Source organism: Drosophila navojoa, chromosome 5 (genome assembly GCF_054131105.1).
Source record: "Drosophila navojoa isolate 15081-1374.11 chromosome 5, UAZ_NAV_1.0, whole genome shotgun sequence".
NCBI classification, from domain to species: domain Eukaryota; kingdom Metazoa; phylum Arthropoda; class Insecta; order Diptera; family Drosophilidae; genus Drosophila; species Drosophila navojoa.
In genome coordinates, this window is record NC_142893.1 from 2,138,472 (window position 1) to 2,166,212 (window position 27,741).

General features: G+C 41.1%; 2 protein-coding genes across 7 annotated transcripts in view; one reads left to right on the top strand and one right to left on the bottom strand.

Moving 5' to 3' along the window:
- Positions 1-85: 85 nt before the first annotated feature.
- On the top strand, positions 86-1,729 carry Mos (proto-oncogene serine/threonine-protein kinase mos). Its single transcript, XM_018105438.3, has 4 exons — positions 86-267; positions 326-477; positions 534-747; positions 802-1,729. Coding segments are annotated over exons 1-4 (1,170 nt in total). The 5' UTR covers positions 86-265; the 3' UTR covers positions 1,604-1,729.
- LOC108654261 (uncharacterized) overlaps positions 345-27,741 on the bottom strand; it is a 53,966-nt gene continuing 26,569 nt past the window's right edge. Inside the window, exons 3-8 of one of the 6 annotated variants that reach the window (XM_018105428.3) lie at positions 23,598-23,669; positions 9,463-9,515; positions 7,003-7,072; positions 4,138-4,683; positions 3,315-4,076; positions 345-3,256 (exon numbers count right to left, since the gene is read on the bottom strand). In XM_018105428.3, the coding sequence (XP_017960917.1) occupies positions 2,975-3,256; positions 3,315-4,076; positions 4,138-4,683; positions 7,003-7,072; positions 9,463-9,515; positions 23,598-23,669 (1,785 nt within the window). In that variant the 3' untranslated portion in view covers positions 345-2,974. Of the gene's footprint in view, positions 3,257-3,314; positions 4,077-4,137; positions 4,684-7,002; positions 7,073-9,462; positions 9,516-15,272; positions 15,921-23,597; positions 23,670-27,741 lie in introns of those variants that run through there. The other 5 variants (XM_018105433.3, XM_018105430.3, XM_018105431.3 and 2 more) reach the window with 5 other exon arrangements.

Genomic DNA, 27,741 nt, shown 5'->3' on the forward strand with positions numbered 1-27,741 from the left:
CCTAAATTTAAAGAGCAAATTTACTGTTTAGTATTTACTTCCAAACCCTGGCAATGCCAAATATAATGCTAAATTCACAATAACAAAAGCAGATTTTATTTTTTTAAATGGGTAATAAAGAAAAAGACGCTGTCAATTAAAATACCAAAAACTGCAAAATTTTAAAAGAAAGCTTGGCTCAAATTTTAAATTATTATTTTATCAAGCTGGCAACGCTGTCAAACACTAATCAGCTGTTAAATGCACCGTTAAACGTCTTAAAAAAATGTAAGAACATAATTTTATCGCAAATAAATATAAAAACTATTAAAAAACTAATTGTTAGGTCCATTTTGAAGAGAGAAAATGCACTGGTGCTCACCACACCAAAACGCATTGAGCTGCTCAAAGACGGTCCGCCAGCTACAGCAAGGTCCAACAGGTGTCAAATTTTGGGCCGAGGCGCCTATGGCACAGTCTTCAAGGCTATTTATAGAGGTATTTCCTAGAAATCTACAATGTGTTCTGTCATTTGAATTGTACTTTCTTGTCAGAGCATGCAGTTGCATTAAAAATCATTAAAGCCGGCGCCGTATCCACTTTGCAAAATGAGGCGCACATTTTGAACTGGAAGCACAAAAATATTGTGCGATTGATTAAGCTGGAATCGACGCCCGAGTTTGGTTTGCTCATCATGGAGCTGCCCAGTGGGTTGTGTCTCCAGCGTGTGTTAGACACGCTCGCGCTGCCGCTGCTGCACAGAGTGTTGTAAGCTGTGAGGGAACATCTATTTAGATCTTATAGTAATTTGTATTCTTGCAGCATAACCCTTGATATTCTCGCTGCGCTGCGATACTGTCATTGCCAGCAGGTGTTGCATCTGGATGTGAAGCCTCCAAATGTGTTGGTTGCCCTGGGCACCAAGCAGGCAGGATTTGGTAGACTGGAGCAGTCCAAGCGTCGCTACATCTGCAAGCTCTGTGACTTTGGCAGCTCCATTCGCTTGGGCGATGAGCAATGCGGTGTCAAGGGCACATTGCGCTACATGTCGCCCGAAGCCTTGCGTTCGTTGCCTCTGAGCAGCGCCTCGGATATTTACTCCTTGGGCATTACCATGTGGCAGTTGCAGTCGCGTCGCTTGCCCTTCCATACGCTCAACTGCAATGAATCCATTGCCTATCAGGTAGTGAAGCACGATCTGCGACCCGATAACTACGCGCTGCTAGAGTCGCTTAAGATGGCCAACGAGCCGTTGCCCTTGAGTGGCTGTTACTGTGCAACGGACTGGCCAGACAGCTCTGTGGAGCTCATCTGCAGCTATATAGGTCGGATTAGGCCCCAAGTGGATGTGCTCCTCTCCACGGATGTCTACAAAAAGGTGCGTCGCAATCTGAACTTTGAAGCCAACCACGGCCGAGTCCATAAGCGACACAAGCAGCGCAAGCAGCCCCGACTAGCGCACTATTTCGACGAGCCATCATGCGATCAGGTGTCCAGGAGTCTGGAGGGCGCCTATAGCGAGCTATACAGAGGCTGTTGGCTGAGCCAACCCGAGCTGCGCCTAAACGCTGTCCAGCTACAAAAACGCCTGGAGCTGATCCTAAACAAGTATATATCTACCTAATTTTTAAAAGCCTGCGAGAATTTTAGCGTATAATTAAGTTATTTATAATTTGTATGTTTTCTTGTAAAATTTCTTTTATGCTTAACTCTTATTTAGCCAAAATATATTTTAAATTCTTTTATTTTATTCTTATATATAGTTTATTGTCTTTTATGCAATTGAAACACATTTTCGCATTGGTTTAATAATTTATATTTCGTAACTTTTTTTTAATTTATTGTTTACATTTTGTACTTGCTACGCTAAGAAAATACATTTATAATGTTTTATACGAGCTTAAATTTATAATTTCTCAATTTTGTTTTCCGTCGAGCGTAGTGCGTTTGCTATAGGTTGTATATACTATATACTATATATATATATATATGTATGTATAACTCGTACTTAGGATGTGATTGCAAGGACCGAACCCGAGTTCGGTTGCTACTTAAAGAGACTAACTAGAGAGTAGAAGAAGAGCTTTATGCCTATATATATATATATATATATATATATATATATATATATATATATATATATATATATATATATATATATATATATATATGTATCTATATACACTTTATTGTAATCGCTCGGAAACCATATATACCATACACGGTATATATCTATCTACTGTATCTGTATCTCTATATATATATGTACTGTATATGCCTTTTTGTTGTTTTCTGTTTTTTTTTTCACCCAAAATGTTTAGCGACTGTTTCATAACTGTTCTACAAATCTATATGTTATATATATATAGTACACTCGATTTTGTGCGGAAGACTACATTTGTTATATATATATATTCTATTTGTTATTATATATTTATAGTTCTGTTTACTGATAGTTAATAGTTTTATTAGTTTTTGTTGACACTTTGCTCAGATGCTGAGCAAAGCTTTGGCTAGTCCAATAGAAATCATGCAAATATAAATATATATATATATTGTATACAGATTATACAGCTTATAAACTTTATATATATACTGAAGAGCTCATACTCTTTCGATCAGCTTGGAAATGCGATTTGGGAACTTGTAACTGCGATCGCTGCTCTACAAAACTGTATAGAGCACGTCGAGCCTAGCATCGATTCTAGTAAACATTATCCAAAAGACTCTTAAATATATATATATATATGTATATATAGGTGTGTGTATATATAATATAAATATGTTGTATTCGTGCATGCACACCCTCTCCTGCTGCTGCTGCTGCTGCTACTGCTTCTGCTCTCTTCTCTCGTTTTTAGTTTGAATATATATCACAATTTAGTCTTTTAAATCTTTAATTCTACGGCGAATGCTCGATGGCTCTTCGCTCTGTCGCTATCAATTTATAGAATTCTGTTTGAGATTATGCTTAGAGGGGGGTTGGGGGCGTCTCTTAGCTGGCATAGGAACGACGCACGGGTACAGGTGGAGGAATTTTGGATTTGCGCTGCTGCGATGGCTGCTTCGCCTGCTGCTTCTGTTGTTGCTGCTGCTGCTGCTGCTGCGTCAGCTTCTGCGTCTGTTTTGGTGGCGAGGGCGACGAAGGCGTTGACGAGGAGCAGGATGAGCTTGTGGAGGAAGTGGTTGATGTCGTGTGTATGCATGTGGGTATACGTGTGGGCGGCGCCTTTTGCTGGCAGCTCTTTGGCAGCTCCGTGGTTGTCTTTGTTGCCTCCTGCAAAGATTTTACTATATGAACTCGTATTCCATGTTTGGGGCAATGAAGCACCTACCTTTTTGGCTGACCCGGCAACTGGCGAGGTGACACGCTTCCAGCCATTGCTGCGCCGCCAGGAGTTGCCAGTTGGGCTCGGAGCATGGCGCTGCAGCAGGCGCTCCTTTAGCTTGGATACCATTGCCGGGGATGGGGGCGCCTCCTTGGCCATTTTGGCCATCATCGCGCAGCTGATGCTGTCGCTGCGCACCACGCTGGACTCGAGCTCGCGGCGCTGATTGTGACGCAATATGCAGCTGGGCTCCTGCTCCTCCAGCACCGACTTGGACTTGACCAGCACGTGGGGCGGGCGCCTCAGCTCTGTCTTGATGATTTGTGCAATGCACTGCTGTTCGTTGAGAGCAGGAGACGAGTTCTTCACCATCGGCACATCCTCGATCTCGATGTCGCTCACACGTCTTCGGCATTCCTCAATTACAGCGTAATCATGTTCCTCCTCCTCCTCCGCCTCCGCCACCGCCTCATCCAATTGTTGTTGCGGTGGTGGTGCCACAGAGTGTTCATCGGTTTCGCTGGAGGAGCAGCTGGTCAGTTGGGCACGTCCCGCCTCGCTGGGCGTCGGACTGACACGCTGCTTGATCTGGCTCTCCGACATGCTCGAGTCCTGCTCGTCCTCTTCATCCTCATCGTCCTCATCATCAGTCTCGCCTTCCAGATAGGAGAAGAGGCTGCGCGAGGAGTTGGGCCGTATGTTGACGAGCTTATAGAAATCGTTGGTAAAGTCCGTGCAGGCAACCTCCTCATCCTCCGAGTAGACAAGCTGCAGTGGGCGGAAAATAAGTTAACGGTTAAGTTGAAAGCGAACTGAAGACCCGACTGACCTTCTGCTGCAGCAGCTGGGCAATGCCATCGGCGACAGAGTCGTCCGTCTCCACGGTCGTCGAATTGATGAAGTCGCTCGAGGGCCAGAGCCAGTCGTGCTCCCGCTTGCGCCGCTGCAGCTGCAGCTGTTGCCGATCGCGCTCATCGTCGAAGGTTATCACAGCCAGCTCCTCCTGCGACATGCTCCAGTCTTCCATTTCGGTTGAGCAGGGCTCGGCCGGCAGCAGCCACTGCTCCGGCTCCTCGGGCAGTCCTTCCAGGTGCCCATTCGACGGCTGCGGCTGTCCGCTGCTCATCGTGCAGTAGCCCTCGTCCCGCCCCTTCACCGGACTCGCCGACAGCGCTGCGTTCTGTGCCTCCAGATCGCGCACGCGACTCTTCAGCATGCTCACCTCCTCCCTCAGATTATCCTCGGCCACAATGGCGTCCACCACCTTGCGCATCACATCGTCCAGGCAGTGCTCGTACTGTCGTATTCGTGTGAGCAGCGCTCGATTCTCCTGCTGCATCGTATGCAGCAGACTCTCCTGCCGAGCAAAGCGTGTCTATGGGGAGAGGGAGACAGAGAGAGAGAGAGAGAGAGATATGTGAAGGCTTATTGGATATGAAAAACTTGTGGTACAGCTGCAGAGGTAGGGGCGTAAGTTATTTGGTGGGTTTCAGGTTCAATTTTAGGCTTTTCTCAAATGGAATCTCATCGTTCCGCTTAAGTCAGTTGCTTGACGTAGAGCTGAGATCCAAGATCATAAACGGAAGGAATGTCTTGCCCTTGGCCGATTTAGTATTAAATTTCATTAGTTGGTTAAACAGATAAGATAATCCTCTTCAAGGTTGGTTCGGTCATAAAACAAAGCTTATCACTGATGCGTTCCACCCGTTCCCTCAGCCTGACTCTCGACAATTATAAGCAAGTCTAAAAGAGCCTTGTTTAAACTAATTTCAATTTATAGTTCAATTTAGACCAAGGTTCGTTTTATTGACAGGGCAGTTTATGGGTTTCCAGCTCGATTTTATAGTTCAATTAAATTGGTAACTCCTAGTCTCACATCTCGGGTAGAGATCTACCCCCAACTCCCGGTGGCACTTGCATTGACGAGGGTCGCCCATTGCCGGCGATCTATTGTGGCACCGCTCCGGCTGTCAGTCAACTCAAAAGTGCTAAATGAACGACTTACATGCAATCAAATAGACCCACAAAGTGAGCCCGAGTGCCCCGCCCATTTGGGTTTGACCAGGTCTTGTTAACTGCCTCGAAGGTCGCTGCAACTCGTCGATTCGAGAGTTCGTGAGTGTGAAAAACCTTGGGCTTCATTAGAGTCGCTTTAACAAAAGAAAACCAAATTTACTCGACCTGAAGCTTAGCCAATGTCAGTTAGCACCGAATGCGCAGAGAAACAATTTCGTATAAAATCTTAACAGCCACCCACAGCGAGGGGGAGGGGGGCGCCTCTCTCGCCTGTTGGGCAATGAAAAGATGCCGCAGTTGAGCGCAGTGAAGCGTCTCTAATGCAAACGCTCAATCAATTTCCTAAAATGAAAAAATTTAAGCAAAAGACGCAGAAGCTAAGGAAATAAAACAAGTGAGTGTGCGAGGGCCAGAGGAGGAGCGGAAGAGAGAGAGAGAGAAGGAACAGTAACAGACTCAATGTTACCCAATAAATCGATAGGAGTAATGATATGTACCTATACTTTCATATTCTAGAATTCTTCAGAAAATTGAAAAGCTATTTGACCATTCAGATATTCTAACGGAAAATGATACTTATCGATAAAAATCGATATTTTTCTATAGTCCAAACAATGAGAAGCTCTTCAAAAAACCTAAGACGAAAAACTATGCTTCTACAGATAGAGCTGTTTATATTTATCGATAAATATCGATATTTAGGGATTTTTATAAAATGTATGAAATATAAATATTTTAATTTTAAATGTAAACTTAACAAACCGTGATATGAGAGCATATGCTCTTGTTGTATATGTATACCTAATAAAGTAGAGCCCATGCTCCACCTATTATTTATAGCAAAATACCTCCTTTAGTCATTTCTCATCAACTCTACAGGGTATTCGAAAACAATATGTCTGCTGGAGGAGAAAAAAGAAAACAATTTCAGCGCGTAGTCTCAGTTTTCTCAACTTCGCAGCCTCGGCCCAGATAAGCGACAATTTGTATGCACGAAATGGCAGCGAGGGGAGACATTGTTCTTAAAAATGAATTTATGCGTTTATTTATGACTTCGTTGAGAGTTCGTCTACGTCTTCGATAGCAACTGGCCGTCTTAGCAGACAGACAGTCGGCTTGTGGCGCCCCCCCCTAAGAAAACTCCACAACTTCCCCAACTGTGCAGCTTGAATAAAAACAAAAAGAGAGCAAAAGCGAAGCGAGAAAAGCTGAAAAGAAAAACTCTTTGGCCGCAGCGTGCAAATTGTATTTTCCACATGCTGCGCATTACGCGTGGGTGGCTCAAACAGTTTGTTGTAACTGTTGTAACAGAGCAGCATAATTTAGGGAAAATCTTTTTTAGAAGCTTTGATTTCAGATATTGCTTAAAGAGGAAAAATTTTATAATAATTTTGTAAAAAATATAAATGAACGAGGGCAGTTTAATCGGTAAGCAAAACTGACAACAAATAAAATTTATTTTAAATATTTTATTTTCAAGTTTAAGTCGAGTCTTCAGAAAAGATTTATTTTAAATATTTTATTTTAAAGTTTTAGTCGAGTCTTCAGAACTTTCATTTCAGCCCTCGCAGCTGTTGCTACAGCGCATAAAGCACAACATTAGCAATCGCAATAACCAACCCTACCTCCCCCCAATCGAGATTATATGTATGTATATGTGTATATCTGGGGTACATACCTGCAGGGCCTTGTGATCCCGACATGTTTGCAGTTGTTTGCGTTCTTTGGATTTCATAATGCGATTCATGCTGCAAGCGGAAGTGTTGTTGTTGGTGTGAAAGAGACAGCGTATGGAGAAGCGGGCAAGCAAATGTGTGTAGAAAAAGAGAGAGAGAGACAGAAAACAAAAACAAAAAAAGACATAAATAAATAAATGTTGTATGAAATGGTAGAAAAATAACAAGTTGCAAGTGTGTGTGTGTGTGTGTGTGTGTGTGTGTGTGTATACGCGTGTCTATGCTTATGTATGTATGTGTGAAAATCAAAGTTGAGCGCGAATTGAAAATTGGCGTAATTAGCTTTTGAACCGGAATACAAAGCAAGAACGAAGGGACGAACATTGGCACGGACGGCAGGACGGCGGGACGGACGGACTGTTGCTGCTGCTGCTGCTGCGGCTGCTGTTTTTGCTGCTGCGGCTGACTGATTGATGGCCGCGTCTAGGCATAGGCATGTTTCTAATGGCCAAGACCCAGGCCCTGCTGACTGCAAATAAATGCTTCCTGATTGCCAAGCTGTTCCAACTGCTGCTGCCCCATCCCCGTCCACCCTGCCCCTTGCGTCCTGCAGCTTGGCCAAGCCATTCGCTTTGCTTGAGTTGGCTCAGTAATTTGGAAAATTGCATTCAGTGCCGTTAACTTTGGCCAAGTCTCACTCTCTCTCTCTCTCTCTCTCTCTCTCTCTCTCTGTCTCTCCCTCTCTCTCTTGCTGGCTTCTTGATGCGTAAGTCGTTGAAGGCGTTCTTGGTCACGAATTTGGTATGAAATATATTTCGCGTCTGCTACGGCTGCTCGGCCAGCGCTAGGCGCAAAGAAACTCTTTCAAAAATTGCATAATTATGTAGCGGAAAATCCACAAAGAACATGGCCAAAGTAAACCCCTTTCCACACACACACACACACACACACACACACACACAGTACTGTCCCTGGCCAACATTTGAATTATAATTTCGTTTTACGCTCCACCCAAAATGGAATGCATAAAACATTTCGGGCAATTCTACTTTCTGGCAGCGCTCGTAAATATTTACGTATAATATTTACATAATTCTCTAATATATTATTTGTCCATGCTAAAAGTTTTCCTAAGTAATTGTTAACCTAGTCCTAAGCAGTTGTGGAACCTGAATTTCTAGCATAATTATAATCTGGTTCTGCTTTAAAGAAGCCTTTTGGGTATATATGTATGTATATTTCTAGTATATTCGGTTTCTATTCTAGTTCTATCAAGATAAGTTGGTTAATCGTTGGAACCTCTCTCTATATTAATCTGTTTCTTTATTACTTCCTTTTCCTATAAAGCACTTCCATTATCTGTAGCTATATGTTCTATATATATTTTCTTGTGATATTTGCCATTTCTTAAACTTCCGACAATTTAATAGCTTCCCTTGTTAAGTAGCTCTTATGTTTCTTCTACTTATCTAAGAAGCAGCTCGTATTATCTGGCTTACTTATGTTTAAGCTAGATATTATATATGTAAGCCTCTGCTTAGCTCTGTCTAGTTCTGCTGCTCGCGATCTGTAATATTTTGTAGTCTAGTGTTTTTCTGCTATCAACCAACTGTTGCTAGCTCTATTGAACTATATTCGAGAGCTAAACGCCTCTGATAAACCTCATAGATAAGCAATTGGAATGCTAGGCGGAACAATTACAAGACACTTGAGTGTTTCAGAAATACTTGGTCTACATTCCACTTGAACTGTCCTGCAGTACAAAGATTATGTTCAGGGTATAAAGTAAACATGAGAGAGCATATTTGCAAAGCGAATCATATGGGAGTGTCTAAAACTATTCGCAGTTAGCTCAAGATGTAGTTGACTTAAAATGAGAGCTTGGTGGACATAAAAATGGAGCTTAAAGGAGAATTAAACAGCTGGACAGCTTTATAATTAATATTTGAATGCCTTAAAATAAAGTTCTCTACTTATGACTGGCTGATAATAATAATAAATAGTATGCTAAGTATGTTTAGACTGGAAGGCAATTAGACATAGAACTACGGTAAAAAGTGACACTGGACGACAGTTGGGTTCGTTCGTATAATTAGTGATAATTACCAGGCTAGCTAATGAGCTAAGCAATCTCAGATTCAGATAGGGGCAAAAAGCAATGCCGGAAAACAGTTGCATATATGCAACCAATACTCAAGTAGCAGGGAAATACAGCCTTAAATTTGAGTTATTTTATATGCAGCTAATAAGTCAGGCCAGTCTAGACTGGAGGACAGCTTGAGAGCTAATTGAAACTAACGAAAAAGTGACCCTGGAGGATGCACAGAGGCATCCCTCATGTTAAAATAGTGTAATTGGTGTAATAGATAAGGAAATCAATTGAAATGTATATTTACACACACACACACATGCAAAACACACACACATACATTGGTAAAATGAACATTGATAATGTAACTTACTTTTCGATTTGCTCGCGCAGCTCCTTCTCGAACGTTGGCGACCCGCATTGGCTCTGGAAAAAGTGCATCAAAAAAGAAGAGGCAAGAGTTTGGGGTAGGGGAGGAGGGCGTTTATATAGATATACATATTATATGGTATATATACGTTAAACGAAATGCTTAAGTAATTAAACACAATAAATTGGTGCAGTTGGCCAATGATTAAGAGAGACAATTTAATTGCCAGATATCACGGAGACAATCAACGCCGACAGCTGATGGAAAGTGACAAAAACGAAAAGATAATACAGGGTATGCAGAGGGTTGGCTAGTCTATGTGTCCGTGTGTGTGTGTGGGTGAGTCTAAATGAAATTGAAATGCGGGAGAGAGATGCAAGACGACGTGAACCAGACACAAAGAAAGAGCCGACCTTACACGACACCCCCTCGACTCACAGGCCCCCCACACCATCCCCCTTTCGACTAGACTGCAAAGCTCTAAATGGCATCAAAAAACTTTGCTGCGAGAATGCGGAACAGCAGCTGAGCGAGAGGGAGCTGTATGTGTGTGTGTACTCTGTTGCATGCAACAATAAATCAACAGAGTCAACAACCGGCAGCCAGTGGCCCCACACGCCCCCGGCTCACCACCCCCGCTCGCCCTTTGGCTGTTGCGCTTTTGGCGTGAAATGTAATCGATAAAAAGTAACATCACGACGTTTTCATCCAACTGACGACAGCTCAGCACAGCTACAGCTACAGCTACAGCTACAGCTACATCAACAGCTAAAGATACAGATACAAACACATTGCCAGCTAGAGATACAGATACTTTGCTAGAAGTGGCTGAGCGCCAAGCGTTTGTAATAAATCGTTTTGGTTTTAGTGCAAATATAATGAATGACAACACAGCTTCGAGTGCAAATCAAATTGAGCTGCTTATGAGACGCGGTTAGGAGGGGAAGGGGGCTATATAAATAAGTAAACAAACAAGATTGGAGCTGGACTGGATGTTAGCTAGATAGCTAGATAGCTATACATATATGCATTTATACAAAATAAATTTGTTTAATATCAAGCACGACTTTGTCTATAGACAACGGACAGCATTTACTGCTTAAACACTTCCTCGTGCATCAAAGTTCATCTAGAGTGAATGAAACCAGTTTTGGGTAAATATTTTTGTACTTGAGCTTGGGCTGAATTCCGGGCAGAAGTGCTTTATTCTTACAAGAGATTGTAACAATTAAAGTACTGAAACACTTTGAAATAGGAAAAGGAAATGTTTAGGGAAATAATATTAGAGGTGTTGGGTATAAACTCTGAGATATCCTTGTGCAAACAAAGTATGATATATGATATATGACATGAATATACATATATATTATATGACATGAATATACATATATTCAATCATATATCATAGGTTTTTTTGCATTAGGATATCTCAGAGTTGGATTATCTAATATCAGTTTGCTTAGATGATGCAGTTAGGAAACTAAGTTCTCTAGGAGAGTATGTTTATACAAGGGAATCAAATCATATTAGCTCTATAAGAGTCAGTAGGAAAGATGCGTATACACTTTTCATTCAAATAGTTTTCCAAGTCATGCAATTTCATATTTAACATAAATAGAATTATAATACCCTATCTCAAATTTGAGTTTAAGCAGCTCTTAAGAATTTACAAGTACACCCATTTTCAGACAGGAACTGAGGTAAACTCGCCTCTCGAAAGCCCACTCACACTCTCTCGAATACCTTCAAAATTTTGCTTTGTATTAAAATAAATATTGCGAATACCTCAAAGGAAACTGCTCAAGTGAGAAGCAACATTCCAGGCCAGGCCTAAAAATGCCTTTGATATAAGACAAATATTTGTCTATAAATATATAAAGGACTCTTTGTATACCCTGTGGTAAGATTTTAACTCTTCTCCTGCTACACTTTCGCTTTCCCTTTCTGCGTCTCTTTCTCTTCCATCTTCTATCTCAGTCACGTTATTCACTCTCTTCAATTCATTCCACTTTATATGCTAATCAAAAATGTATCAACTTTTCCCTTATAATACGGCACATTGTTTTTGCTTATATGTAAAGTTTCCACATTGTAATACCCTATGTTTTCTATAGCGTCTGCTTGGCAATGACAATAAAAAGGCAGCAGCACGCGCGTAACAGAGCGGAAGGAAGGGGCGGAAAGCCAAAGCCAAAGCTAAAACCAAAACCCACATCCACAGCCACCCCCACTCCGCCCCCGCTCCCCCATCCACTTTGCCGCAATAAAGCTGAAGCTCGCTTACTGAATTACAAAATATATATGCAATAATTTTTATTAATTCGCCCTGGCATCGGGCGAAACATAATACAATATTAAAATGCTGCCGACACACAAAATTCGGTAGCTAGCTGGAGCCGCCTCTTATAACAACCCCTACCCCATCACAGCCGCCCCTGCTGCTGCATAGCTCGTCATCTTCATCTCGTGCCAGAAATCAGGCGCCAAATGGGCAAACGCGACTGCTGCGGCAGACTGATTGCCGTCCGTCTCCTTTGGCGCTCCCAGCAGCCAGCGCCCAGACAAGTGCTGTCAAGGGTGGGGGGAGGGGGGCAGGCGAAGAGGGGCGGCCGCCAACGAAGGCGCCACTTGTGCCTTGCGCCTTGTGTGCTGCTGGCTGCTGTGGCAGTGGCATAGAATGATGAACGTGTTAATAAAATTAGAGCCCAAACAGCAGGCGTGGTGGCGGCACTGTTTGTGCTCCCCACTCTGACACCCGCCTCCCCCTTTTTCTTAAGAAATGCTATTTTGGGCAACTGGTGCGGCTGTCAACAGCTGTTGGCCACTGCCACTGCACCCACAACAACAACAATAACAACAACAACAAAAGCGAGAGACCCCCACAAACTGTGGCGCATAAATATTCATTGTGAATTTTTGCTCATAAAAAAAGCAGAGCCTAGTCGAAAAGGGGGGGCAACTGCGGAGCTGGGGCATTTTTGTGGGAGTCCAGACTGTGCTGTGTCCATTGATAAACTCATAAAATCGAACCGGACTTTTGCTTATTAATTAAAAGCCACTAATAAAGCCTAGGCAAGCCAAGAAAAAAAGGAAAAAAAAAACAACACAAATTTCCATAAGTTTCAATTAGTCAATGACACCGGACTAGGTGAGTTAGGGTGGCCCAAAAAAAATTGGAAAACAACGAAATGTGATTGTAAGAAACGGGCTTAGGCAATTGCCCAATAGAGCTTTTTCTTAGGGTGGTTTAGACTGTCCCCAAATTGGACAAAAATTATTATAGAAATTTAGTAAACGAGCTTAACTAACTAGCTAATATTCATTTAGGATTTTGACTTAGCTCAAATACAAACTATATTTACTATAGTTAACTTAGGGTGGCTCAAAAAATCGTTTAGGTAAGATTTTGGATTAAAAATATGTCCACATGCTAACAATGTGCGATTAGGGTGGCCCAAAAACTGAATAAAACTGAATTCTGCCTGTAATATTTGCTCAAGGCTTAAAATACATATGTATATTTTCATTAATTTCAATTACTCAACGATATATGCCTAGGCATATAGGGGTGACCATCATCAAAAAAAGAGAAAAATCTAGTATGCATTTTTCCAATTAGGCTTAAGGGTTTGAACATAGCTCAAATTCAATTCAATTTTGCATAAAATTTAATTAGTCAATGACACACGTCAGGGCATATTATGGTGATACAAAATGTAAAGGTAAAACAAAAGTCTGCTCAAAGTGGGGCATAACCAACTATGATATACTCGTTTAAAGAGAACAAGTAAGAAGACTCTAGTCGAGACTGCTCGACTAGGAGATACCCTGAACCCTCCAAGCTGATATTCTTATCATTCTGCACTTCTTTTATGTACGCACACATACATACACATGCATCCACCCTCACGCGCCCACGCTCTGCTAACTGCGCAGTAAGCAGCGACTGCGCTTGGGCTGCGCTGCAGTGTGGGCAATAGTATGAGAATTTACTTGGTGAATAACTTCTTTTGTAAACATACAATCTTAATAAAATTTTCAGGGCGTAATTATATGGTCAAAATGTGTGTACATTCCGAAGCACAAGTCTCTACTACTTGAAATGCGTTTTTTACAAATTGGGGGCGTAGGGGGCGTGGTATCAAAAATCTGTTGATTACAAAATGTTTGTATTCATTATCTGTATATACACAGTAAATCTGAAGTCTCTACGTCTAATAGTACTCCGATGAGGCTCAAAAAACAAAATCAATTTTTCGATTATTCTCGATAAAAAAGTTATCGGATGAGTTATCGAAAAAATAAAGCAAACTCGTACTGCGTATGGTATACACGAGTATGCACACAAAATTTCAGCTCTCTAGCTCTTATATCTTCTGAGATCTCGGCGTTCATACGGACGGACGGACGGACGGACGGACGGACGGACGGACGGACGGACGGACGGACGGACGGACGGACGGACGGACGGACAGACGGACAGGGCTATATCAACTCAGCTCGTCGTGCTGATCAAGAATATATATACTTTATGGGGTCTGCGATGATTCCTTCTGCCTGTTACATACTTTTACACAAAAACATTATACCCTGATTTCCCATTTTCAATGGGTTCAGGGTATAAAAAGAGATGATGTGAGATGATAGATCAATCTAACAAGTACTACTTTTCATTCACGGATAAAAAAGAATATATATTATCCATATGATAGGCATACAATACACTCAAATCAATTCATCTATCTGAACTCTTCTTTTTCTCTATAAATACTCCCATAACTTATACAAAACTTAACCAAACCGCATACGCTCCCATTTAAATTAGCTGAGCGAGTATTCAAACACGTTGATGATTTAGGGTTGTCGAAATTAACAAAACAAATCCCGGCAACATGTTGCACTCGTGCCAGGCTCAATGCCAACAACCAAAACAACAATAAGTCTTAAGCCTGATGGGGGCGGGCGTTCGCTTCATATAAAAAACTGAATCAGAGGGTGGCCACCGGAGTGGATCAGCGAAATGTTTGCACCCGCTATAATCCCTGGACAAGCCACCCCACACACACACACACACACACACACACACACACACACTCAGCGGGTGGGGAGTGCAGTTTATTAAAGTGGAATGAGTCGAAGCTTCGAGTGTGCCAAAATATTTTACAGATAGATTTGTAATTGAGGGTGGAGAAGGGGGGATTCCTTAGAAAATGATTGAAGCCAGCTTATTAATAATTAACATGCAGATTGAATAGCGGGTGGTAAATGTCTAGTTGGTCTTAAAAGGGGGACTGCAATGGCTTGTGCCAATCAGCTGTCAATCTAATTGTAAGTATAATTTCTTATGGATGGTAATTTATAAGAGGGCTTGTACAAGAGGCTGTATAATAGAGCAAATATAATGGAAACAGAAATCCTTCAGAATTTCTAAAGCAGTTTCAGTTCAGAAATTTCTTGTATATATGTAAAAGATATACAGGGGTTGCAATTCTGATAAAAAATATGGATTAAAAAAGCTTAAAAACTGTGGCAATATATTCTTATAAGTCCACTTAAGCTTACAATTTTCATGAATAGCTAAAAAGCTAATAAAAGAACAAATCTGGCTTAAAAACGTTACTTTAATAAGGCATTTGCCTTTTAAAGAAATGAAAACAAAAATATATACCAAAAATTTCCATTAAAAGTACATTTTTCAGGTTGGGGAAATTCTAAGGACATTTTATGGCTGCAAAACAAACTTCGAAGCTTTTTCGCTGAGTGAGCATCAAATAAAAAAAAAAACTTATTCAATTTATTAGGAAGAATCTTACCATTTCAATGGCTCCAATATGTCAATATATCAATTGCTTATTGATGTTTATCTGCGTGCTGTAATTTCTTGGAAAGTTCTTTACACAGCACGGAACAAGAACAACAACAAACGGTCAAAAGGCAAACCGCAAGCAACCGGTAGCACAATATGCACATACGCACACAAGCATGGCAACCATATGTGTCTCCGTGTATGTGTCACATGTAAAGCAATACAAACAACGCCACAAAAGCAATGGAGACGGCAGCGTCGACGTCGACGTCGTTGTCGTTGGCGAAAACGCAGACAAACAACCGGCGTTGCTTTAGCCTCGGGCGCTGTCCCCAAGCGTTGTCATAATGTTTGCGGAGCACAAGCCAAAACGGATAAAAAACTGTTTGTAGAAACCCCCAAAACGAGCGTTACTTAAATTAGAGGTAAAGTTATAATTTCTATGGGAAAGAAAACGAAATAAAAAAGCGTAGCAGACGTCGCGACCGATGCAAACTGGGAGGGCAGACAGCCGGCGGAACACTGAAAAACGTCCAGTGTAAAACAACCCTCGCCGCAGTGCAGCGGCCGTGAGCGTGAGAGAGCAGCCAAAGAGGCGGCGAATTCGCCGCAGGCAGAGAGCCGATTGAGTGTGTGTGTGTGTGCGTGGCTCCACTCACACCATTTGAAGCTGATGTTCTATGACCGGCAGATCAGCATCAGCTGAGACCGGCTCAAGCTGTCTGTCACACTCACTCACACAGATGCACACGCGCACGCACACACACACACCCGTTTTCTCTGTCCATCAATTGCAACGGTTTTTGATGTATTGCTTTGGCAACGAATTGGCTGTTTTTAATTTAATGAACCGCGACGGCAGCAAACATCAAACGGAACTGGAACTAGGAACTGGAGTTGGGTTGAAGTGGCAGTTGGGAGTTTGAGTTCGAATTCGAATTCAAGTGCGAGCAAGAGATGGACAGATAGCAACATAACAACAACAACAACAAAAAAATGGGAATATTTTGCAGATGTGCCCAGCAGAGGGTTGACAGCAGTTTCTAGGGGGTGATCTACATAGAGACGAGCCATCCAAGTTCTTGGCAAACACTAAACGTCACTTGAACAGCAGCAGGCTGACAAGGGATACGAATTTAGCCCTCGTTCGTAAATTCGCGAAAAATTAATTGCATTGCACTCTTTTTTTTTTTAATTTATCAAGGGGTACATGGGTCTTATATACATATATATTTATATAATATATATGCATATATAGTGTGGTGGTAGTTTTCATAGCGCGACTGGTTTGAGTGGGCGTATGATTCATCATCAGTTAAAAAAGCAGACCGTTTCACTTGGGGGTCAACTGAAAGGTAAGGGCATATAGAAATCAACATGCATATAGACGACTATATACGACTAAATAATGCAAAAATAGGGTGGATTTGGCAATGACAAAAGGGTCATTAATGCATGTGTGCAACAGTGTTGCGAAAGGAGCTTACGCTTTTAAGACAGTTAGCAACGCTCTTCGACCTACCCTAAAGGGAATAAACTTGATGGGGGGAACTCTGCGATAAAGGAGGGTTCCGCTATTTTCTTGGCATATATAGAAACTTCTAGTCGAAAACTTTACAGAACTTTGCTGTTTTAATTGGCAAATGCTACTCATGAAGAGGAAATTTCATGAAGATCTTAGCTTATGTGAAGACTTATGTTAGGTAAGGCATATTAATATATTCTTTATATATTCTCTCTCGCTTCATTAACTTTGAAACTGATCAAAACAAAATTCATTTTAAAGACAATATTTATTTTTCCAACTTCTATCTCTCTCTTCCTCCCTATTATAAAATATCATTCATTTGATGAACTTGGGTATTTCTTGCAGCATTTTAGGGATTTCTTCCCCAGCCATAAGGCATTCATTTCAGTACAAATTGAATTACATAGTTCATTTAGTCTTTAACTAATTGCCTTTTAAGTGCATTCTCTTGAGGTCGCTTCATCTTTAATTTTTCCCTCATCTTCAATTTCGGGGCGGGGCATGGAACGCATTCAATCAAAAGGCGTGCACCATGGGGCGTCTGTAACAGGGTCTGTCGACGAGGAGTTTCGAATGGGCTGTGGCCGCTGGCGCCGCTTTTATTTCCGAGTGAGCGAGCCATCAAAACGTTTGTCACAAAACTTATTAGCTATTCCAATGCTGATGAAGATGCCGATGATGAAGTTGTTGCTGATGAAGATGTTGATCATTATGCTGCGGCACGTTGTTATTAATATTAAGCAAGAATGTTGCACAAGTCGCATGGCAACGACTGCTTAATACTCGTTCAAGGTTCAAGTAGGGAGTGTATATAATTGGTTAAGAGATTTATCTGAATATAAAAGTAGAGAGAAGCTCAATAATCGATCCACCAAATGGAACTAATATACATATGTATTCTTTGATGCAGAATTACACTATATAGTATTACTAGATCGATGATTTAAAGTTTTAGTAATCCCCTCTGCTAATCTTGAATAAATATATTTAAGTCTCAAGTTTGGGAGGCAAATAGTGCATTGCTTACGTTTTATATAACTTTAACAATATAATCTCGATAGATCTAACATGAAAACCCATATACTCTTCTAAACTTTCCTGAGCGGGCAACAAGAAAGTGCTCATGTTGCGACTTCTACTCTGCTCTGCCCGCCTTCAAGGCTCTTGTCAGCGACCAAGTAGCACTCGAAGTCGAGTCGACGTCAGACCCGCCCAGAGGTTAGCCAAGTGGCTTGCCCCGCTAGCCAGGCATCCAAGCAACCGCCTTGACTGTGACATTCAGATATTCTTTTCAATTGTGCCGGCCCCCTCCACTCTCCCCCACTCGCCTCCACTCCCTCAACAGTTTCGCAATCTTGGCAAGTTGCATGCAACTCAGCTTATTAGGGCGTAGCTGGAGCATTCGGATTGGGGGACACAGATTGGCGTCTCTGCTGCATTGGAATTAAAAATTGAGCACGTGCTGCTGCGCCAAGACTTGGGGCTATTGTTGACAGCTGACAAAGGGTGTGTAGTGGGGGGTGGGGCTGGGCGCTGGGTGCTGAGTACTGCGGATAGATGGGGTTGTCGGTGCTTGGCAATTGGAGCGCTTAAATCTAATAAATTGTCCGAGCCAACTTCATTAGCAAATGGCCAATGTTTGAGTCGGAGAATGGCGACGTTTGCATTTTCCCCAATTTGTTGATTTATCACTGATGAAAAGCACACACACACACACACAGAAAGCTACAGTAAACACACACACAGAAACAGAAATGCAAATGCGAATCTCTCTCTCGCTTCGACACTCGTTTGTTTACATTTCTTCGTTTTTTTAATTTCTTGGCTAAATATTTGAGCGATTTCCCTGGCATGAAAAAAGGGATTAGATGTCACTGTGCTGGGTGGTTGGGTTTGATTCCGTTTCCTGGGCTCAGCTGAGGCTATGGCATAGCTAAGTCCTACAACAACAGCAACAACAACTGTCAGCATTTTGAGTTGGGTTAAGAGATTTTTTTGTGCATGCTTCGGCTGAATAAAAATTTCTGTTTCAATTGTGAAGCTAAGCCAAAAGCTGAAGTAAAAGTTTCAGCCAACATCGTTGCAGTCACAGTGAACAGAAAAGAGTTCACAATGAAAACAACAATAGCTTCTACGATAACAACAACAACAACAACAACCACAACAAATCAATTTGCAGCCAAGTCAAGTTTCAAGATTAAAGTTCATGGCAAGAGATTTTTCGTCTCAAGCAACGGCCAATTATCTATATCAATTTGTAGGGTTACAGCCAATACAATCATCTACTGTTGTTAGGGATCAAGTTAATCTCTGGTATGAAATTGTCTATGATATAAGAGATATGTTACAAAACTGACAACTTTTTGATTCTTTCTTCGATACGCTTTGGAAATTTATACTTTTTTGTGATTTTGTTCAGCTTTTCCTTCAACCCCAATCGCAGCTTTCTGGACCTTTTCAATTTCTGGACTAAACAATAACGTAAGGGGGCTCTAGTCCGGGAAGTACTATATGAATACTATGGCTGTCGTTAGAATCATCGCAAATATATACAGTATATTATCTCTTAGGTATTTGCAGTGCATCACTATCAAAAATTGTATATAAACTATCTAAGCAAACAATTGGCTTGGACCTATTGCACATTGATTAAGAAACAATAAACAATAAACAATCAATCAATATTAGTCTTGGCTCAAATATGAGTTTGTGGCCGAAGGCTTGCGGTTTCTGAAGCTAATCAAATGAAGCTATGGCAAATGTCATACAATATGCATAGATGGAGATAGAGAGGGAGAGAGAGAAAGAGAGAGGAAGGCGGCAAGAGATGGAGAGACAGGGGAGTATAACTATCTATATAACTATCTCTATATTACTGCATTATAATATGCATATATATAGGAAATACAAAGACAGACAGAGAGAGAGAGAGAGAGAGAGAGAGAGAGAGAGAGAGAGAGAGAGATAGACAGTGAGAGATAGAGATAGACAGCAACACAAAGAGCAAGACTGTGTGTGAGAGAGAGAGAGAAGCTAACTATTTATGGTCATGGCTAGCAATAATCAGATGCGAATCAATTACATTTGGCATGGAAGTAATGCGAGTACTTGCACAAAGTGCGCTGACCACCCTCGCACCACACCCGCTGTCCGACCAAGAGCTCTGCACTGCCACGGCCAGGGCCACTGTATGTTGTCCAAATTAGAAGCAGATGATGATGATGATGTTGATAAGAGCAAAGCGAATCATAAGATGGATATTCATTGAATCGTGCCATTTATTGCATGCCACATGGCTCACACTTCCTCCCTCTCTCCACCTCTCTCTCTTGCTCTCTCTCTCTCTGTCAGACTGGCCTCAACATTTTGCAACATTCACACTTTTGGGCTGACTTGTCATTGTTGCCCCCCTCCTCCTCCGCCACTCCCACTCTACCACGCCCGCCACTGATATGCCAATAACAATAAAGCACACACCCAGCGGGCGTGCCGCAGACTCCGTCTAAGTGAAACCGGGTAGCCCGGGTAGCTGGAAGCTGTGAGCATAGTTAATCGTTATTTACAGACAGATAAAGTGCAGAAATATTGTCGAGCAGCAGCAGCAGGAGACGAGTCGACAGACGTCAACGCCAGCTCATGTATCTCATGCGGCCACCAAAATGTCGAACTGCCAACCAAGTAGAAGCAGCAAAGCAGCTAACCAAAAGGCAAAAATAAGAAAAGGAAAAAAAAGTAAGACAAACAACCGGAAAAGGTAGACTGGGCATAGCACGCAGCTGGAATACACTTCGAGTGAAATATATCACTGGAAGCCGAAAGTTTAGAGCATATAATAATAACAGAAAGAAAGCGCAGAACATGGAGAGAAAGAGTCAGGGTTATCTTGGTACAGCTTGTACCTTCTTAGAATCTTTTCTAGAAAAACTTTAGACTAGGAAATCTTGCATATTCAAATTAATGGTATCTAGCATAGCTTTCAATATAGATATATGCATAATGTATGTATATCTCTTCTTCTAAGAGCTGACCTACTCTTTTAGAACATCTGTCGCACGTCCATGTCAACTGATTTCACATGCTAACTATCAAAAAGTTTAAAAGAGCTTAGAGAGCGAATAGAGCGATAAATCGATTCAGTTTCTTCTTATGTATAATATATACATACATATATCTAGTTACCTAGCTAGCTATAACTGCTTAACCTCATATATATCTATCTCTTAATGTACCTATACATCTACCAAGTTACTTAGCTATCTCTATAGGCATATTTTCATCCACCAGTCTATAAACCATCCCTATAAAAATTCATCTGTCGTCCATTTATCTATCTATCCTAAAATCTACTTATATATATATATATTTCCCATTCATCCATCTTTCTAGCGACCCATCTTATCCTCGATATATCATCCATCCATCTATCAATTTATCCATGCACATAGCTATGCGTCTAATCCATATATCTGTATTTTTCTTTCCATAGATATATATACATAGATACTTATGACCCCTCCATCGATCTATATAACCACCCATTGAGGTTAGGTTAAGCAGCTATAGCTAGATCTATCCATCTATGTACATATATATATCTAGATATAGATATGTATACATAGATAGATAGAGCTAGCTATAGCTGCTTAACCTAACCTCAACGGGTGGTTATATATCTATTCTATCTGTCTATCTATCAACTCATCCATTTATTCATTTACGAGTCTATCTATCACTCTATATATTCATCGATCTCCTATCTATCTGCACACCTTCTTATACATATATCTACTGTAACACTCAGAGCGCCTCTTCTTGCGAACGTTACATAGTTCATCAAAAATCTCATATTACTCGGCCATGAAAAGCGCATGGAGCAAAGGAATGCGCATACTGGCAAAGTAATCGGATTCCCATGCATGAGCCCAAAAGGCGAAGGCGGTGGTGGTGGTGGTGGTGGTGGCACTTGGAGCTGCGATAACGAGCTGTATGAAAGGGGGGCAGAGCGGAAGCAGAGGGCGACAGTAGCTGTAGCTGTAGCTCTGCCATTGCCAATGCCAATGCCAGAGCCATAGCTCGTAAATTTGCGCTTTTGCCAGAACCGAGAAGAAAAAGAAGCAGAGCATAGAAAATCAGACGAACTGAGGCGAAAAACCAAATGCCACGCCCACACCCATACACTTAAGGGGGCTGCTGCTGTTTGGGTTTTTGTCTCCAGCGCTTCCTGTGGCCGGGCGTCAGCAATTTCGTTGCGGAAATCATTGGCCAGGAGCCGGCAGCAGCAGGACTAGCTAGTGATGGCTCTTCAGGCCGCATGCTGTGCCTTTTCACACGATAAACTCCGCTGTTTAACTCGTTAGCCATTTATTTGGGCCAAGCAGCAGCCAAAATACTGTAGGCTGTTATCAAATTCAATTACCTAAAGCCGGAAATGCGTTTGCCTCGGCCATAAAACTGACACCCCAAAAGATGACTCAAGATGTGCCATTTAGATACGAGATTTTTTCCCTTTCCCTCGGCCGGAAAAGGTGTTTGCAATAACAGCTCCAAGAAAAAAGACGAAGGCCTAAAGCTGCAATGTCTTAACTAAAAGCAGGAAGCAAAACCAAGCCAAGGCGCTCTACAGTCAGCGAAAAATGGGGGCTATAACTCAACTAGGGTCTGCTGCTGCGTAAGACGAGAGGCGAGGCTTAACAGCTAGGTCTAGACAGTCAAGAGACTTGGATACATATGAATTTCTGTAAGGCTTGAGCATACTTCATTGAAAATGATGAAGGAAAGAGCTAGCTATAAAATCTAGACTCTACCAGCTTCACTCGAAAAGGGTCTTGGGTCAACCAGTTTTAATTCTAAACATTTCGTGCTCTTTAGGTCTTATCGTTCATTTAGATCTAGAATATAGAAGGTAGTATAGAAATAGACAGAAAAACATGAAAAGGGCAAACATCGACATGGCTTTCAGCTTGGCAATCTTTGATCAGACTTGAGAGTCCATGGTTCATGGTCTAGCAATAACTAACTAAACATAGAGTCTAAACTCTTCTAGCCCTTCAAAAGAGGGCAAGATCTTAGCTAGGGTTAGCTACAACATGGTAGCAATGGTAAGAGCTAAGATTAGACAGAAGATGTTAACAAAGACAGTAGAAGATAGACAAAGGCAACCATAGCTCGACAAATCCTTACATTGAAAATACCAACAAGTCAACTAGGTGATACGATTTAGAATGTAAAACACGAATCAAACCTCAAATTTTACAATATTTTAACTAAGCAACAACAACAACCCAACTAGTTCCAAGTTCAAGAGTCAAACCCGAAACAGAGTCCCTTCCTAGAGTCTCACTCGCCAGCAGAGCTCTAGTCCGTTGCATGGATAATCTAATTTCTGGCTGCGTGTAATTAAAGCTTGTAACTTTTAATTACCATAGCCGAGCTTGCTGTCCGGCGAATGTTGTTTTGCTGCTGTGTGGCATGTGCATAGCTTGCCACAGTCAGTGGCTCCGAGGCTCTGGTCCGTTGACCACATAAACCACGAGAGCCCAAACGACTCTAGGCAAAAATGCCAACAGCACGATTAATGAGCACATCTGGGCCGAGAGAGGGGGAGGGTGGGAGATGGTCAGAATGTCCATGCGAACCAATTTGGCAGGAAATATAAACATCTAATACATATATGTATGTATGTAGCTGAAAGCACTTGCGTCCCTCTCGCAACATAGATGAGCAAGAGCTGGGAAATGGGTAAGGTCTGGCAACGCTGGCGGACAATTTCGAATAGTTGTGGGCAGCACACATATATATACTCACTTTTTGGAACTGCTCCTGCAAACGCAGCAGCGCGCCTTCAATCTCAATCATTCGCCTTTCCAATAACAAATCCTGCAAAAGAACAACAAAAAGAAAGAAACGCAAACTGAAGAACAAAATGCAAAGATTTTTGGATTGAGATATGGCAACGATATCGAAGCAAATCCAATAGATGATTTAGCAGTGCGATGAAGAGTGAAAGTGCCAGGTGTGTGTGTGTGTGTGTGTGGTAGTGTGAGTGGATGAGTGTGTGTATAGAGTCGATAGATGACCAATGAAACCAATGAGGCGTATGCGTAATATATTCTTATATATTTCTATATGCATATGTAGGCGTGTGTGTGTGTGTGTGTAAGCGACTATTAACCAAAGATTTTAAATTATAAACAGAAGATTACAATTAGCCAAAAGCTGTTACACATTCAACATGTAGTTAATACAGTAGGAAGACTACGAACTACTCTAGTATCAAGAGATAACAATTAGTTAGCCATAAACGGTTTGTTAACAAGGCTGAGAGGCTCCAGTCAATCACTGATAACAAATTTGTCTGTCAAAATTAGAGCACAACAATAATTAACAATCGATGAGGCAATCGTTGAACAAGATATACAATCATATCGTACTTCCATATCAATAGAGTTAAACGAACTGACAGTTCAGATTGTAGACAGCCACTTTGCCTTATTATCAATCTATAAATATATTATTTTAAGTTTTCTCTAAACTGTTCTGACATTGACAAGCCGTTGACAATCTGTTTTAGTTGAGTTAGACTCATTTAAAGATCTGTGATTGAAATTTAAGAGACACTTGAAGCTCTTGAGCTTGAACATGTTGTTAAGCTATTTAACTGGCAGTTAATATTAGCAAATTGTCTTGGCATTGACGTAGCTATAAATTAGAATAGATATATTTAGCTCTAGCAAAAAGCATTTTGCGTAATTTTGACTCACATTTTATAGCTTAGCTGTTAGTTTCTAAAGTTCTAAAGTTGCAGTTAATCATTGTCCACATAACTGGCAATCAGACGAAAGCAAGCAGTTTGAAAAGCTGTCTGTTGTCGTATCGATAATAATCGATAATACATTGACTATTGAGATCTTAACTCGACTTTCAATTTAAAAATGCTAAGCAAGTATTATCGAATTATACCTAAATTTTGTTCAGCTTAAAATATCATATAAAAATAGTTTTCAAATCTTTTTCAGCCTTAAAAACAATTTTTAAATATTTAAAAGTTGATCAAAGCTTTGCAAGCGACCAAATTTGGTTATGAAATATCACTTGGCGATAAATTAACGTGAGCATTTTATTGATAAGAGCTGTCAGTTGCAACATCTCGCCAAAGATAACGAGCTGCGAATGAGCTATTTATGAGCCAAATTACGGTTTTTATGTAGTTCGACTAAATGCGGGTCGAAGATAACGAACGAGCTGTAATTGAACTGTTGCTAAACTTGGCTTATCGACTGCATTTTTATCGAGGCAACAAAGCGGCGTTGCCACACAGTTGCAGCAGTTTTTTTTTTATAACTGCTAAGTGAGGTGAAAGGGGTATATTGGTTTTTGTAGCTGGCAAATCGAAAAGAAAATATGTTAGGGTATTTAGTGTAAAGTGTTAGATCAATTTACACAATAGATGGCTTTTGGTAGAGTATTAAGCATTCATTGCCAACCGATTGCAACATTCTAACTGTTGGTAATTGAGCCAACGTGAACTTTAAGTGGAGCATGAGTAAATTAATTCGAAAATAATAAAAAATTTAAATTAATTTACGAGCAAATGAATTTATTTGGATATTTGGTAACTTTTGCATTTGCACGCGATGCGAAGGTCTCTGGGACTCGACGCGGAATTGATTGTGCAGGTGTGCAAGGCCCATAATTCAGTCGAGTGTGGCATGCAACAGCAACAGCAACAGCACGAACAAAGCAAAGGCACTTGCATAGCAGAGCGATCTATCTATGACTTGTTTTGGATAGGTTCCCCCACTTGGCTGCCTATATAAGGTCTCAGCTGGGTGGGCGTCAGCAGGAAGTTGGAATGACAGTCTCATAATTGGAATTGGAGTTGGAGTTGGAGTTTCCACTGGAGTTGAAGCTATTTTATGAGCCTTTGTCACCCGGCTAGCCAGCGAGTCAACTTTTAGCCTATTCGTCGAGAGAGTCCAGTGGTTTTTTAGGCGCTAGACAAAGTAGCGACCACAAAACAAAAAAACAAAATTTTAAATGGGATCGTAAAAACAAATGTTAAACAGCAGCGCCAATAGAGAAAGGCAGAGAGAGACAGAGACAGAGAGAGAGGGAGACAATCAAACATATCGTAAAACATATTTTGCTGTAAACACTAAAAATTAGTCGAGTGGAAGTTGTAAAAATCTAATTGTTATAGCTAGAAAAATAGATAAATATATATACATATACAATACATATATGTATATATATTTATTGTTTTTTTGGTGTGAAGGAAATTAATAAATGCCAAAAGGCTGGGCCAGCAAGCGAGGGCAGTTAGAGAAATCAGTTTATTTTAAATATGCCATATATATATTTATGTATTTCTAGTTCTGGCAATTTGTCATACCACCCCCGTTTGCACATATTTCTGTGCTATTTGTATGCCAGTTTGAGCCTGGCTAGATGCATGATTCAGCCATGATTTGTGGCAGGAAATTACGCAGACGTCGAGTGGGTTAAGTGGAGTCCATTTCAGAGCCATAAAAGAGTTATAAGGCAGATTTATACATATAGATATACAAATATATATGTATATATGTACATATATACGTATTCCAAGTGAGATCGTTTTGCTATAAATGTGCCACTTGATAAATACTAATGCGTGTCTAACCTATTTAAAGCGTATGTAACATATATATAGATATACATATGTATATAGAAACCGCTTATCTGAACAATATAAAACTGTTGTTGTCGAGTGTGTGCGATGGCTTGAAAAATAAAAAAATAACTAAAGCTTGAGCTATATATCACTTGTGACTCTGACATGCTAGAGTGCCTAACTGAAGAGGTAAGCGAGGGTGAACTAAGAGATACCCTGCAAACTGAGATGAAGTGGAGTGCTATGGAAAGCTTACATTAGATATAGAGAGAAAGAAAGAGAGAGAGATTGAGAGATAGAGAGAGCGGGAGGAAGAGAAAGTGAGTGAGTGTGTAAGAGAGAGAGAGAGAGAAAGAGATAGAGTGAGATAAAGGGCGAGAGACAGATTGAGTGACTGAGACAGAGAGAGAGAGAGAGAGAGAGAGAGACAAATACATATACAGAGATAGTAAACGAGTGTGTGAGAGAGAGAGAGAGACCATATACAGAGAAGAAGAGATTCTCTCACAGATACTACACAATGAAGGATCTAGGGAAGAAAGAAATTCTCGCTTTCTTATCAAAGGGAGAAGTCAAGGCATACGGACAACGAGAGAGAGAGAGAGAGCTAGTAAAAGACATACATAGAGAGAGACAGAGACTGTTACAAGCAAGTGGACATCCCTTACAACATACTCTATGCACTCTATTGACTACAGGGTATACGCATAGCTATGTTACTCATACTTCTTCGCTTTATTGCCTCGCGCATACACACACACACACACTCAGCAGAACAAAGGCAACGATTGCTGTCTGCTGCGCATGTGCAACTGCAACTTGCAACTGCATTTGCCGCAGCCAAGTGGCGACTGGCAACTGGCAACAGCTGAGCCAAGCCGCCAGCCAGCCAGCAAGCGAAACTGAAACCAAAAACGTTGCGAATCCAAAGCTGGCAAATAAATAAACAAACAAAGATTCAAGGGGGCAGATCGATGCGGCAGGGGCAGGTGCCGAAGACGAAGTGCAAACGTTGCACATAAATTGCCGCACGTTCAATGAACTTTTTATGCGTCGAGCCCATGGCATAGTGCAGCAAATGGGGTGTATTAGTTGTTGAATATGTGAGCAGGTGGATGAAAGCATAAGGAAAACTTGTAGAGATTTGAAGAGTTGGAAAGTAATGAATACCGTATGCTGAATATCGTATGCCAAACATGGTATAGCGAATATCGTATGCCAAACATGGTATAGCGAATATCGTATGCAAACTATTGTGAATATAGTAAACAGAATGGCAATTTTTGAATATATTATAAC

What these genes read in the sequence shown, in the direction of transcription:
- Mos (XM_018105438.3), top strand. An exon ending in CTTCAAGGCTATTTATAGAG is followed by an intron (nt 478 to 533) that starts GTATTTCCTAGA and finishes CTTTCTTGTCAG; the next exon opens with AGCATGCAGTTGCATTAAAA. An exon ending in CCGCTGCTGCACAGAGTGTT is followed by an intron (nt 748 to 801) that starts GTAAGCTGTGAG and finishes GTATTCTTGCAG; the next exon opens with CATAACCCTTGATATTCTCG.